This window comes from Pipra filicauda, unplaced genomic scaffold (genome assembly GCF_003945595.2).
Source record: "Pipra filicauda isolate LSUMZ 115617 unplaced genomic scaffold, ASM394559v2 scaffold199_size1391877_pilon, whole genome shotgun sequence".
Classification (NCBI taxonomy): Eukaryota; Metazoa; Chordata; class Aves; order Passeriformes; family Pipridae; genus Pipra; species Pipra filicauda.
Genome location: NW_024104308.1, coordinates 1,290,961 through 1,305,279, shown reverse-complemented (window position 1 = coordinate 1,305,279; position 14,319 = coordinate 1,290,961). Strand labels below are relative to the sequence as shown.

The 14,319-nt window shown below is 36.8% G+C and overlaps 1 protein-coding gene across 1 annotated transcript in view; it reads right to left on the bottom strand.

Moving 5' to 3' along the window:
- Positions 1-10,424, bottom strand: part of RHBDD1 (rhomboid domain containing 1) — a 28,811-nt gene extending 18,387 nt beyond the window's left edge. The window contains exons 1-4 of the mRNA XM_027751228.2: positions 9,910-10,424; positions 8,219-8,351; positions 4,799-4,887; positions 3,113-3,163 (exon numbers count right to left, since the gene is read on the bottom strand). Of these exons, the coding sequence (XP_027607029.2) occupies positions 3,113-3,163; positions 4,799-4,887; positions 8,219-8,351; positions 9,910-10,342 (706 nt within the window). The 5' untranslated portion in view covers positions 10,343-10,424. The remainder of the gene's footprint in view (positions 1-3,112; positions 3,164-4,798; positions 4,888-8,218; positions 8,352-9,909) is intronic.
- Positions 10,425-14,319: the final 3,895 nt, after the last annotated feature.

The following is a 14,319-nucleotide window of genomic DNA, read 5'->3' as shown; positions in this document are numbered from 1 at the left end:
TAGATATATTTGTATAAACATTATACACACACATAGAAAAAGTGCAGTTCTGTCCGTTTCCAAATATTTTTTTTTTGGAAATTACAACTGATATTGGGAGAGTTTTCCTACACCTGCAGTGAAAACTGACTGCAGGGCAGCATTCAGCTGTCTTGTCTATACACTTAGGATGTAATCTTCATGTATTCCCCTCATTCTCCTCTGCTTTATGTTCACCTGAATGAGCATTTCCTCAGCTACAAATTTATATTCTGGAGGCTTCAGAACTGCATGCATGAAGACTATAAAAATCCCAGTACTAAAAGCATGAAATTATCTGATGAAAGAAAAAGGATGTTGTATTTTAAGTTTGTTCTATTACTGTAAATTTTTCTCTGTTTGATGTTTCACACTGTCATCAAGTTTTAAGTGCTCAGAAAGCTGTAATCTTTTATTTTTACAATGAGAAACAGTTTGGTAACATTGATGTGTTCAAGGTGTTCCTATTAATCAAAATAAATGTCCTAATACTTTATTCATGAACTGCATTTAGAGAAAATCTAATTCAGCTACTAAATACTAAATGTGTTAAAATTACACTTAAAGCCCTTTTTCTCCTAAAGCTGTTTCCTTGTACTGTTTCATAAAATCTGTTCATCTATTTTTTATTTAAATGGGCATTTAAAGGCAGATCCTAATAAATCAGCAATGCCAGAAAATGAAAAATTAATCAAGATATGCATCATTAGCCTATGACACTAGAACAAGTTTCCTTAATTCACAGATGGCCAAATTTATTACATATATCATACACCAAGCAAAAGGTTAAATCTTCCATTAAGACTTCTGCAGATAGGATGAAAGACAATTACAAAGTATATGAACAAGGAATGAACAAAACAAATATATCTGTATTTTTAATTGCAGTTATAAGTCATTTTAGATAAATTAATTTGGTACAAAAAAAATTAAATAGCTACATCTAAAGCCAAGCTTGGAAGACAGGATAATATAGGTTAACCCTCTCCATCTGCCTTTTGTCCACAACAAGTCAAAGCACCAGCAAGGCTATTTTGGGGACTGCCCAAAACATGCAAAAAACTCCCAGACTTTCTTGTTGTCAGCACACTAAAGCTTTTTCCTCAGGTGCTGTGTACTCCCCCATCATGGTAGATTTATTACATGAAATCTCTTACATTTTCCCTACTTAGGAAGAGCTGGGAAAGAAAACATAAAGGGCTTTCAGAATCAGCTTCTCTTCCACAAGGGTGGCCTCTTACACCCACCAAGCTCCAAGCAGCTGGTGTTCATACAGTGGCTGTAATAGATTATGGAGTTTAAATGTCAAGTACAAATTCTTATCTTCATTAGCTATTAAAGTACTTTTTCCAATATAAATCTTAAGAGTTCCCATCCACCCTGCTACACTGGGATACTGAAGGAAGATTTAGTGTCTATGGATGTGGAATACAGAGCAAAGCAGCACACCCAGGCCCTGGTGGGGGATGCACCTGCAGCTGGGTGAACTTCTTTAACTGGGCTGAGACTGCCAGTCATGGAAACAGGCAGTTCATGCTCACTGTATGTTCACATCTTAGTTCACTTCACTGTATTAACTGTCTTATATTTCTTTGCTGGCCTTTAGATCAAATGTTTTTCAACTTGAGAATTGGAATAACAAAAATCCTGGGTAAACATACTTCTAAGTTGGAACAATCCTTGTTGCTGTTGGTAAGGAAAGCAGGCTAAGATAGATTGTTTAGGAATTACAAAATAGATGCTTCAAAAATATTCAAAGGCCCAGAGTCCTGCCTGTGGGAATTATGTAATGTAATAATAAAATTGGAGATAGATCATGGAAGACAAAATCCATCAGAGAGGATAAAAGCAGCTATAACCTTGGCTCAAAGTAACCACATCTCAATAATAAAAGACTACACAAAATAAAAAACCCTGCATGACCAAACATCAGAGAATACTAAGAATGATCAAATGTATGAAGTAATTTTCTTACAAGCAACCATATATACTCCAATTTTCCAGCTGGAGAGAAAAGATGACTATTGTGAGTGCAGAAGAACATGAAATACATAAAGAATGAAGGTTTAGTTTCCCTTCACAGAGAAGAATTAATGTGCATCAAATTAAACTAGCAGTTAGCAGATTCAAAACAAACAAAAACAACAGATTCTATACCAGGAAATAAACTGTGAAATTCTTCTTCTCTGATGCTGTAGCTGTTAAAAGTCTTCAAGTCTATTCAAAGAGCTTTTGACAAATGGATGGAAGAAGAATCTACCATGGGCTATTAAAGACAAAATTCCCCCATAAAACTTTCTGCTGAGAACATCTTTAAGCCACAAGCCAGTGCACACTGGCAGATATTTGAGAGAGTTATCTCTATGTATTTATCCTGTTCTTACAGCAGATGCCTAGGAAAGAGCATAAATCCCTGCAGGAGACAAGATACGCATCCCTTAGCTCGGATCCAACACAGCCCCTCTCACAGCCAGCTCCAATTCTGCCCCTCACAGACAAGGCCCCCACCTATTATTTGTGTGCACTCCACATATAATGACTCAATGTTCTGCATGAGAAGTAAATCAAATGTGCTACACTCAAAGTGTGCCAGTATTCCAACTATCCATCTATAAACTGTGAAGCCTAAATTTATCCTGGTGAGGGGGGGGGGCTTTTTGCACGTAAATTACTTCATTTATGGGAAGTGTTTGAAGGAAGAAGTTCCCTGTCAGAAGGGAAAAAAACATCCTAGAATGGAACAGATAATTTTGCCAGATGAGGGCAGATTTACCAAGGTCCAAAGGGCTGCTATCAGTAGACAATTTTCCCACTGCTACACCTTCTGCAAAAGGGATGATATTTCCCGGAGGTAGCATTTTAGGAAGTCATGACCTTAATTTGAGGCTTAAGCCTTTTGTACAAAATACATCCACATACTTCTCTAAATAGGAAAGGTGAGGCATGCCCAGAGAAGTAATACAAGTCTAGTAAGTATACATATGTGTAGAATATTTTGTATATATAACTAGCTCCTCTATAGGTTTTCTATCATTAGCAAGAATTGTTTTTAAAGCTGGAATAAGTTTTTTGTTCAGCTGATGACAGTACTTACCTGCATAGTAGTCCCTTGGCCTGCCAGGGTCAGTGAAGAAAGAAATGCCACCTAAATAAAAGAATAATGCATGTACTATTGGAATAAAATAATCACATTGTCTTTCTTTATAGAATACAAAAATCAAATCTAAAATACTCTTTCTTTCAGAGTCTGTTTCATGATACAAACAAGAAATTATGGGTATCTATAGATTTTTTTTTTGCATCAATGAGAGAATATACTATTGCAAGCTTGTATGTTGTTCCAGATTTTATAGTAGTGTGTCATGTTTAAGCAACATATCCATGTAGACTAGAAAAATGCAAACCAACTTGTAATGTTCTCTCCAGAACACATGATGAACAATATCTACACTGAGAGTGTTCATTGGTCAAAATGTGTTAATGCACAAAAAACAGGACTGGAGCAATACTGCATTATTTCTGCTCTGCTAGAAAGGAGAAAAGAATAATATGTGTACTGTAACACTCCTTCCTGCAGGTCTTAGCCACACAGCAACCTCCACAGCAGCAGGGTCCCTACAGCATGTTTCACTAATAATACCACAGGTTTTACCACAGAATCCCAGAGTGATTCAGTTTGGAAGGGACCTCAGAAGGTCCCCAGTTCAAGCCAGAGCAGGGTCAGGGAGGAGATCAGACCAGGTTACTGTCAGGGCTTTACCCTGGCAAGTCTTGAAAGCATCCAAGGATGGAGACTGCTGAACCTCCCTGGGCAGCTGATCTGGTGTGGATGTTCTAACAGCCACCAGGCAGTTCCCCCATCCCTCAGGAACATGCAGTGTTAACCTTTAGCTCATGTGACACCTGACAGCCCTTCGAAACCTGATGCTTCGCCCTCCTCTCCTTCCCTTAAAACTGCTGAACATCCCTGACTGACAGGCTGTATCCCCAGCCTGTGACAAAACCTCCTGTGAGGAGCACACATTTGAACAAACAGTTTCCCACTGTACAAACACCGTATCCACGCTCAATGTGATGGCACAGACATGAATAAAGTACTCAACCTATCAAGTAATCAGACATAAAAAGCCAAATATTCTGACAACCAACCCCAGCACAGCTGTTGTGACAGGGCTTAGACTTCCAATTAAAACACTGAAATTCACGGGAATGATCAGGTAAAAATTTGCAAGGCTGTATTTAAAACAATTGCTAGACTAAAGATGTCTAAAGATATAAAAATAACTATTACTAAAATCTGAAAAGCTGTAATAAAATATTGTTGGAAAGCTTGAGAATTACAGTAAAAATTTCTCAAGCATCCCACCACCTTTTTCAAACTGCTGAGACTTCCACTAGAATTGACACAGCAGCAGACAAAGAAGGAAACATTTTGTGTCCTGGTATATTTTTACAGCTTCACCACACTTCACTTGAAGTGACATTTTCATTGACATCTTATTTAAAAGATTTTACTCTAAATAAATATTTTAAAAGAAGGGTAAAAGGTATTCCTCTATATAAAAATATCTGAAAGTCACATCTACTGGTTCTTATCAACCATATTTAAGAAAAAAAGTTGATCTATTTTTTTCTTCTGCATTCACTTCAATAGTGAGCATATCCTTACTTGTCTAAAAACATGCAAGAATGGCCTGAATCTCTATTTGCAAAACTTACTGAATTTTAAAAATAAAAGTGTTTCTTATGCAGATTTTGTAAATTCAATAAAGTTATATACCTGCACAGGCTTTCATGATCTTTTTCAGAGGTCCCTTAGTGTACATCAATCCAACAAGAATCCCTGCTAGATGCCCAGCAAACGAAGTCCTACAAAACAGGAAAATCTTGTGAGTAATAGAAAGGAAGACTTTTTTTTTTTTTTGTAGGTTGTAACCGAGGAAGTCCCTGAGTGAGACCAAGCACAGAGAAATTACTTGCCTGCAAGGACTTAATGCCAAGTTTTCTTTCTTCACAACTACCTTAAAGTGGGTAGGATATACAGATATACAAAAGTATCTAACAAATATCCCGGAAAAGCTGGAAACTAATTGGAGAGAACATTTTAATTGCTTGTTCAAAGAACAGAATACTCTTTCCCTAAAAACATTTAAAGACTTACCAAAGTTGTAAACTAATTTTAAGCTTAAAAAAAGTAACACCACAGACTTACACTGAAATGTCTGGTAGGACTTACCAGAACCATTGACAGTTCCAAGTGAAAGCACAAACACAGAATTTCCTACTGGACTATCAATACAATCCTACAATTAGTCTGAGGCAAGCATGAACATACAGTGCCTTCAAAATAAAAAGGAGAATTGAAATGCTGAGAACCAAATTCTTTTCTATACATACCAACAATTTCTTTAGAAATATTGCTACCATTTGCATACAGAATGAAAAGGCTCTGGAATCTTTTGAGGGATCAGCACAGAACCACATGTTTCCAGTAAACAAGAAGACTGGCTCCAATTAATGCCATGACTATGGGGTGCTCTATAAATTCACAAATCAATTTTCAGCATTCAAATTAAGAGTCAAACTCTTTTGAGTTTAACCAGGTTTAAAAACTATTTGCAAATTTTCTGCCTCTATTATGAAGTTAGAGAAGCCAATACACTAAACATTAAAATTTCCTACTACATGCAATTATAAATAACTAATTTATACTGGTTGTCCAAAAATTCAAGTAATATAAGCTTTTCTGCCTTTCTGAAATAGAAGTTAAACCTCTATTTAATGTAAAAATACACTTAAAAATTGCACTTTTTACATTCTGGTCAGAAATCCAAAGGAGTTACACAGATGGCATGTGCACTCAAGACGATACAACTTCCAGGCATCTCTGGTAAAAGGATACAGGGAAATGCACGTCACTAGAGGGAGGTAAAGATCAAATCTAAATGGACTCTTTTGCCACCTACTTTACCACAAACTTGTATTCTGCTTTGTAGAGCTGTGGTTCTCTCCCATAAGTAACCAACATTTTTTTGTAAGAGTAACATGTAAATGCTGATGTGAAAATTTATAGGTAAAACAAAATAAAGTATCTACAAGGAACTAATTTTTCAAACAGATTTTTCTGGAACAGATTTTCCAAATTTATGAAAAATGCATGTCTGACTTGGAAAATGTCTGTCCTCAGAAAAATTAAACCCTTATAAATCAGATATTACAGAAATCACCAACATGATATGGATTCACTTAGGACTTAAGATACCACATGCCCAGTTCTGGAAGAGGCACAGAGATTAAACATAAAGTAACTTTTCACATGTGTGTTCTTCCACCAAACAAATAATCCCAAGGACTGCTATGCAAAGCCTACATCTCAATATCCTTACTTTATGGAAGGTGAAGATTAGAGGGATACTGCACACATTTTAAAATTTGCCCAAAACAAAATCATTAATGAGAAAGAAAATCATTAGATGCCAGTAAACCCCCTAAATCCTCTCCTACCAAACAAATCAAAGTTTTCAATAGTCTCAATATTACTTCAGGATCTTTCATTGGTTATGGATTCTCAGGTGATCCTGACAGATCAATCCAATAGGGCAGGTCCAAATTTATTGCAGGGGTTTTTGACTGGACAAAATTTCTGCCCCAGTTACTGACCTCTTATCTATTCAAAACTAAATTATGCAATTTGGTCTACAAAGGGACACTCCAAATCCTGTAACTTGCCCTGAGCATGTAAGAGCAATGCTATGAGAGCTATAGTTATGGTTCATTTCAAATCAGTTGGCAGCTACTAATTAAACATGTTGTGTTCTAGGACATGAATTTCTGGAGATTACTACCTGTTTTCTATTATCATTTAAGTGCTGTGAAATTGTTCTATGTAGAGGACGCTGTAGAGGTTTAGACAAGGCAGCAGCTAAGCTTCCATAAAATTATGAAATGGTTTTTGACCTTATTTATGAACTTTTTATACTCTCTCTACCCCAAAGATATTTCTGCAATAATGCAACTGAAAAACAGCAGCACCCAACCTCTGAAATCATGTTTTTCCTCTGCCATAGACACTATGATATTCTTATGGCTTGACTTCATACATAATGTTCTTTTGTTATTCTTTTATAATAAAATAAACAGTAGTATTAAACATAATCACAAATAAAAACTGTTTTTGTAATACAAAAGTTTATATTTTTCAGAAGAATGTTTTTAATGCACTCAAAACTTTGGGTTTATACTTGTAGCAACGCCATGCAGCGACCTCTCAGCTCACAAATAAAACTGCATTTGGAACAGAGCACTCTGCAGGTCTTTTGTCTTTTATCCTGGGCTTCCTTGTTTCAGTCAATTGGCAGCAAAGCATAAAGCAATAAAACCAGTGTTTAACCTGAGTAAGATCTAAATTCTCCTTCAGGTCTAGGAATTGTTCTATCTACTATATCATAGCATCTGACAAGGACTGTGTCAGTATTGCTGCAATTTTTTTTTTTAATCTTTCTGAAAAGTGGGAAATTGTATATAAACTGTGATTTGGCAGTTTGTGGGGTTTGTATCTGTACTCCACATATATTCTCCAATATGATTTGCAGTTATAAAATACTATACAGGAAGAGTTCTGATTTGCAAATAGAATTCTAAAAATCAACTGCCAAAGAATAGAAAGGCCCTGTTCTCACAGAGGAAGGGGTGGGTGAACTGTACTGGCAGATCAGAGCACAGAGGAAAATAGAGGGAGATGATCAGCAAGACTGCAGGATAGTGACATTCCATAAAATTTGTGGAATACCAGATAATAGTTTTATCAGAACTCAGAAGAGTGACTAAACCAGGCAGAATGGAGCAGGGTGGAAATGGCAAGCAAACACTGGAATGCTGTTTTGCTTATGAAGCCCTTGGCACTACTGTGTGTTAGTCTGGTTACTTTGTGGAAAACACACATCCCTTTTCCTTGTCCATCAACTTTTGTTATCTTCCCTCCAATACTCAGTAACACCTTCTGGGAACAGTATTTCAGTTTTTTATTTTGACATGTGCTCAAAACAGAGGGTGTTAAGGAAAAAGAAGACTGTAGCCTCAAGACTTAATTTTGTAGCCCTGACACTCCACCTGGATACCAGCTAACACTACTCGTGCCTCACCATACATTTCAGAGAGCCCAAACCTCTTCTCCTAACTTTGAAACATTAAAAGCACTTACCCTGGAGCGATTAAATGAATAGCCACCAGCTCTGCCCAACAAGCATATTTACTGGACAGCCGCAGTCCAAGGACAGTGCTGACTCTTCCTGGATTGTAATGGTTGTTAAGAACTTTCAAAGCAAACAAGACTCCTGCAAACAAGAAGAAATCACATGAAGAGAGAGGTACTTGTGCACAAATAATAAAGAAATGCAAGCAATTTAGCTAAGGAACTTGAAGTACCATGCAGTTCCACAGCACCATGAAGCATATTGTTGCATGCCAGAACAAGAGTTCTAAGCTGGTTTTTCAGTGACTTAAAAAAAAAAAGGATATAAAAATGATGTATGTGTATAACAGCCAATTCCAGGTAGCTTATTAATGTGCCTACTCACTGTAGCTATTCAGGTATTCAAAACAATACAAATTTTAAAATGGGAGTTCCAGTTGAAATAATTGACAAAATTAGTGAACTCAAAAAAATAATCTGTGAGTTGAGAAAAGCCATTACTGAAAACAAGACAAACAGATATGTGTGAAGCTCAACAGTAGGTCGAAACTCTAAATTAATGGGAAGTCATCTTACATATACTCCAGAATCACTTGTTTCTGAAAAAAAAAGTAGACAAATCACCTTTAAACACAGTAAATAATCATTCATTTCTAATTCACTGCAATTGTTTCATCATGCAAGCAACAGCTGATACAATGAAAGGAATTCAGAGAACTTATTGGAAGTTACAAGCATTTGTGAAAAAAGTTCCTCTCAAGAGAAAGCTCACAGTGGTCTGAAAAAAACCCTGAAAAATCAACAAGTGCAAGTTTTGACAGGGACACATCGACATTGGCACAGGCAGCCAAACCCCTCAGGGAAAAGGGATTTGTACTCAGGGCCCCTAAAGCCACCACAGAGGCCAATATTAGAACTGGGCATGACTTGTTACCCAAGGGTGGGTGACCAGAAAATATCTGAAGTTCCAAATAAACAACTACCAGGATGTTCCAACTAGTACCCATTGGAACACAACAAAGAAACCCTCAGAGGTGTTGAAGCACCTTAGAAGTTAAAAAGGAGGGCTTGCCTTCCAAGGCTAGATCCCAGTGACAGCAAGGAAAACCCCTACTTTTCTAGAAGAACAGTGATACTTTTCCATTTGACTGCTCCTTTTTTTTTAAAGAGGAGTTCACTGAGTTATCTCCTAATCCCAGATGTCCTGAAGGAGAAGACAAGACCATTACTGGAAGGAAGTTGACCAAAATCAGATGCTTGGATGTTTCTAGCAGAAGTAAACCTAGGGGAGTCTCTCCAAAGACAGGCATGAATAATTTGTAATTGAAGATACAAATTTTAAACTGGGAGGTTTTTCTAGAAGCCATCTAATGAGCATTATTGACAGCAGAAAATGAAAACCCTCAGACTTCAATCAATCAGTGATATTAACCAGGAAACACAGTTCTACCAGGATGAACTTAGTTTTCATGTTCTCAGGTAAAGTCACTGTTGGTCACAAGAACAGGAACTGAATTACATGATGTTCATACCCAGAGTACAGGCTTTAAATGAAAAAATAGGAAAGCTTTACTAACATGACAATCATACATATAGGGAAATGGACACCCATCCATTCTCTGCAATTAACAATTATTTTTATATAGCACCTATAGATAATTAATTTTATATATGCAAATTGGACCAACTTTGTGTCTTACCTGAAAAACCTACACCACAACTCATTTCATAGGAAGGGTCGTCCAGAATTTTCACAAGCAGGAATTCCAGCCCCACATAAACAACTCCAATCAGCACTGAAAACACTGCAATTATGTAGGCAAACCATAGGCTCTTAAGCTTTTTTTCCAGCATTATCCCCTTCCAAAGCATGGAAATCATGTTATAATACAAATGCCAGTCATCTGCATGGTGGAAAGGAGAAAGCAGCAAACGCTGCCAGTTCTTTTTGTAGATGGCTTCATTTACACTGATGCACACTTCAGTCAGCGGCCTCACAGGATTCACAAAGAGAAAAACATTCAGTGCAAGTACCCCAAGGGTAACAGGAGGAATGTTCTGGAGTCCAACTTGAGAAATTTGATAAAGCAGCAAAAGCAGTCCAGCATTGACTCTTCCCTGCCTTCGTTGCATTATTACTTCTTATTCATGGAAATAGGAAGATTATTCTGATTTCTAGTCTTTTGTTCAATTTCAAACTCATAAAAGTTCTGAAAATTCTGAAAGAAAAAAGATAACTTGTTATACACATATAGGGGTGTTTTCAAGCTCATCACTGACTTTCTTTTTTTTAAACACTACAAATTTATCAAGGTAATCAGCTGAGACTTCTTCTTTATATCAGAAGATAAACTTGAGAAGGAAAATGAGAATTTTTAAAATATGAGATACAAATAAAGAGATTTATACATATAATCCAGACAAGCATTGTGATAAAAAGCAGCCTGCAACCTCACTTTCACATCTCAGGACAGTCTTTAATTAAACCATAAAATACCTGAGCGTTCTAGATATGTTCTCATTAATGTCCTGATTCACTCAGAATTACTAAAATTTCAGGAAGGAAAACAGTTAAAAATTCTCTAGAGTCTTTGTTTCCAGGCTTCCTATCTTTGCTACATATTTATTTTTTCCATGACCATTTTGCAACTCTTACAAATATTCAAAACAAGCTAAGCATGAAAATTAAAAGTTACAACTTCAAAAAGTAACAGAGACACAGCTAAGTACTCCTAAATGTAAGCTTTGAAAATTGTTACTGCTTTCCTAGGGATTACAACAGAGTTTAGTTTAAAAGTATGTGATGGAGAAAGGAAAACTGTAGGAAGAAATCATATACAGGAGCAGCACATAAAATTTCCAGAGTTACAGCAATATTTTCATCTCTCCTTATTTATGCCAGAAAAAAAAGGGGATTAAAAAGGGCTAAAGCAGTAGGAGATCTGGCCAGAAACAGAGTCACTGTGACAGAAACTGAGAAGAGGGAGGAAGCTGCACTGGAGAACAGAGCACAAGGTGATGTGGATTTTCCAGAGTGGAACCACCTGTGGAACACAGGAAGAGACACAGAATTTCCAACAGGTTCCAAGGGCTACCCCAACTCGGCCAGTCCTGTTTTGAGTTCTGACAACTCTGCAAGGTGGCACAACAATAGCATGGCCACCCCTCACCTCCAGGATGTCAGTTCTTTGCAGAACTACTGAAGGCACACAACACACTATTCCACATGTAAACATCAGTTATGTAGAACCACCAATATACAGTTACTCTTCAAAACTTTGCCACCAGGTTTCAAATGAAACTTCCTGAAATACCCAGATATACAGAAATTCTCATCTCAACACACCATTAACCTTCTTTTTCACTACATAAAAACTAGCTAAACTTGCTAATATATTAACTTTATTTAAATTCTTTTCCAATTCATTGTATCAAATGCTTCCTCTGTAACATTTTTATTAGATAAACACACAACAACCTAATTCTTCTAGAGGACAGCACAAAAAATTACACCTCTATTAAGGACAACTCAAGATGCAAAATTTAACCTTCCACATTATGTCTGTTAGGATTTACTAAGCTTCACATTTGTACAGACCACTGATGTGCCTGCAAACACCTCACTAAATACTTTTAGTCAGGTATTCAGAGTATCATTAATAATTTGGTCGGGTTGCACCACACAAAGTAAGTGAGCACACGGAAAAGAAGGAAAGCACCTCTGAATGATGTTACCCTGAAACAGCAAAAGGACCTGTGAGACCTGCACAGGGCTGAACATCAGAGATGACCAGCTGAGGGCCAGCCCACCTCCTCTGCTTAGATTTAAGTGAGAGGAGCACATACTTCCATGCTAATTCACACATGTAACTAATTAACGCCATTTCTTATAGTTAAGTATTCTAGTCTCTGCATTTCTCTTGAAATTACATTTATGTTTATTATAGCAATCTAAGAGAAGAAAAAACCAACTTGGTTGGGGTTTGTATCCTCAAAACAACTGTAGTAAAACAGAATGCAAGTAAAATGTCTTTGCTACATTACAACAAAAGTCACCGTATTTTTTCCCATTATATTATCTTGGGGATGCTACATAATATCTAAGCCTTGTCCAGAACACAGTGGAAGCTGCAGAAAGGGGCTTTATACCAGGCCTCTGGAACCCAGAACTAACTACACTGGTGCCTTCAAAAACCAGCTTCTAATCCTCTCATTTAACTCCAGAGGCCACAGCTGTTGCCCCCACAAAGTTCAAATGAGCCAACCTGCTAAAGTGTAAATTGATCGTTGCAGATAATTGACACCACCAGCCTTGGACGCTAAAGTCAACATTACAAAAAAAAAAATACTTAGTTAATCAAAAGTTTAATCAATGTTGTTATCTTTTCCCACACTCCTTGCTCTGCTATCAGGTATACTGACATCCCCAAACTATTCTCATATTCCCCTGCCCAGACCTCTGGCTTTTCTTGTACCACTGACACAGCTACATTTCTTCTATCACAAAACAGTCAACATAAAAACTTTTAGAATTTAAAAGTCATTTGAACACAACTTATATGGAAACCTCAAAATCTTGCCATACCACATTGTTCAAATTGCCAAATGCTACAGTCTTACATTTTAAAGTTTCCATCTCCCTTTTGATACTCTTAAATTCTATTTTAACATACATGCACCTAAGAAATGAACCTTATACAACACAAAACCATGCAACAATCATGTAACATGACTGGGAATGGTTTACACCATGATTAGAGCAGTGCTAGGTATTATAAATCATTCCCATTACTGGGAACAATCAAAAATGTCAGCCAAGGCACATTATGTGTTCGACTGTAAGGGAAAAAAAGATATAGGAAAGAAAGCAGTAGTTACTTGAGAGCCTCCTGGAATGCAACTCTCAGAAAATATATAGAGCTTTCAACTGTTTGGACATTCCTTCTCAGCCCCTACTCTGTTTATTAAAAGTCTAATGAGGCTTGAAACAATGAAGCACTCTTTCCTTTTTCTTTCTTTGAAAACATGCCACCCACTTCAAAATGTACAAATTTCCAGAATAGACCTGAACTGGACATTTGTCTTGCATCCAGGCTGCCACGTGTCTGCATTTTTGTCACCTACTCAAGATAAATGTCTGAACTAGGCATTCTTGGAATTTGTTTGTTTGTTTTGTACTGAGTGTTGTAAAACATTTAAACTTTATTTTTACTGTGACAACCCCCCTCGCTCACTTGGCAACCATAAAATATTATGACTTCATATTACTGAAAAATCATGTAATAAAGTAAATATTTTAGTAAATACCAGTTAAAATGAAATGTTATGCTGTCTTTTCCCACAGCTATAATTTGACTCCAGAAAAGAATCTTCTTGTACCCTTGCTACCCCCAAAATGGACAGAACTACCCTGAAATTTTGATTTATGTTTATGTGAAACCCAGTACACTCCAGAAAAAATTATGCATTCTGTCTATGTGTCCAGGTTAGAGCTAGACCAATGTAAAAAACACTTGGAACACATGAAGGGTGAATATCAGATCCTGAGCACAAACCATTCCAGATGAGTCTCAACAAGCCCACACCTCTTGTCTGTGAAGACACAGTCTCAGAGTACAAAGGCTTATCCGGGTATACACAGAAACAGAGGTTTTAGGACAAAAGAAGAGTCCTACAAAGGAAGCAAAAGCAAATTGTAACCCATTTTACTGTGGCCCTCAAACTTGGAAGGGAGTGGGGGAAAGGTATTACAGAAAAAAAAAACAACGCAAGAAAACAACCTAAAAACATGAAACGAAATGAATCATCCTGTTTATATTTAATATGTATGCAAGGAGAAGGTCAGCCACAAGCTGTCAGCCACAATAAGCTTTGAAATGTACACTCAATTACACAGTTCAAAACAAAGACAAGGTTCTGACTTCATTATAAAATTAATTACTTCATAAAGAATGACTTCTGCATTCATCAAATGTGTCTTTAAAGAGCATAAAATGCTTTCATTCACAAAGGAACACTGAATGGTGAACTGAAAAGGCACAGCTTCTCAGAATTTGGTAGGAGAAGTCGCATATCTTCCATACAAAAGTTTTAAAACAATTTAAGTCAAT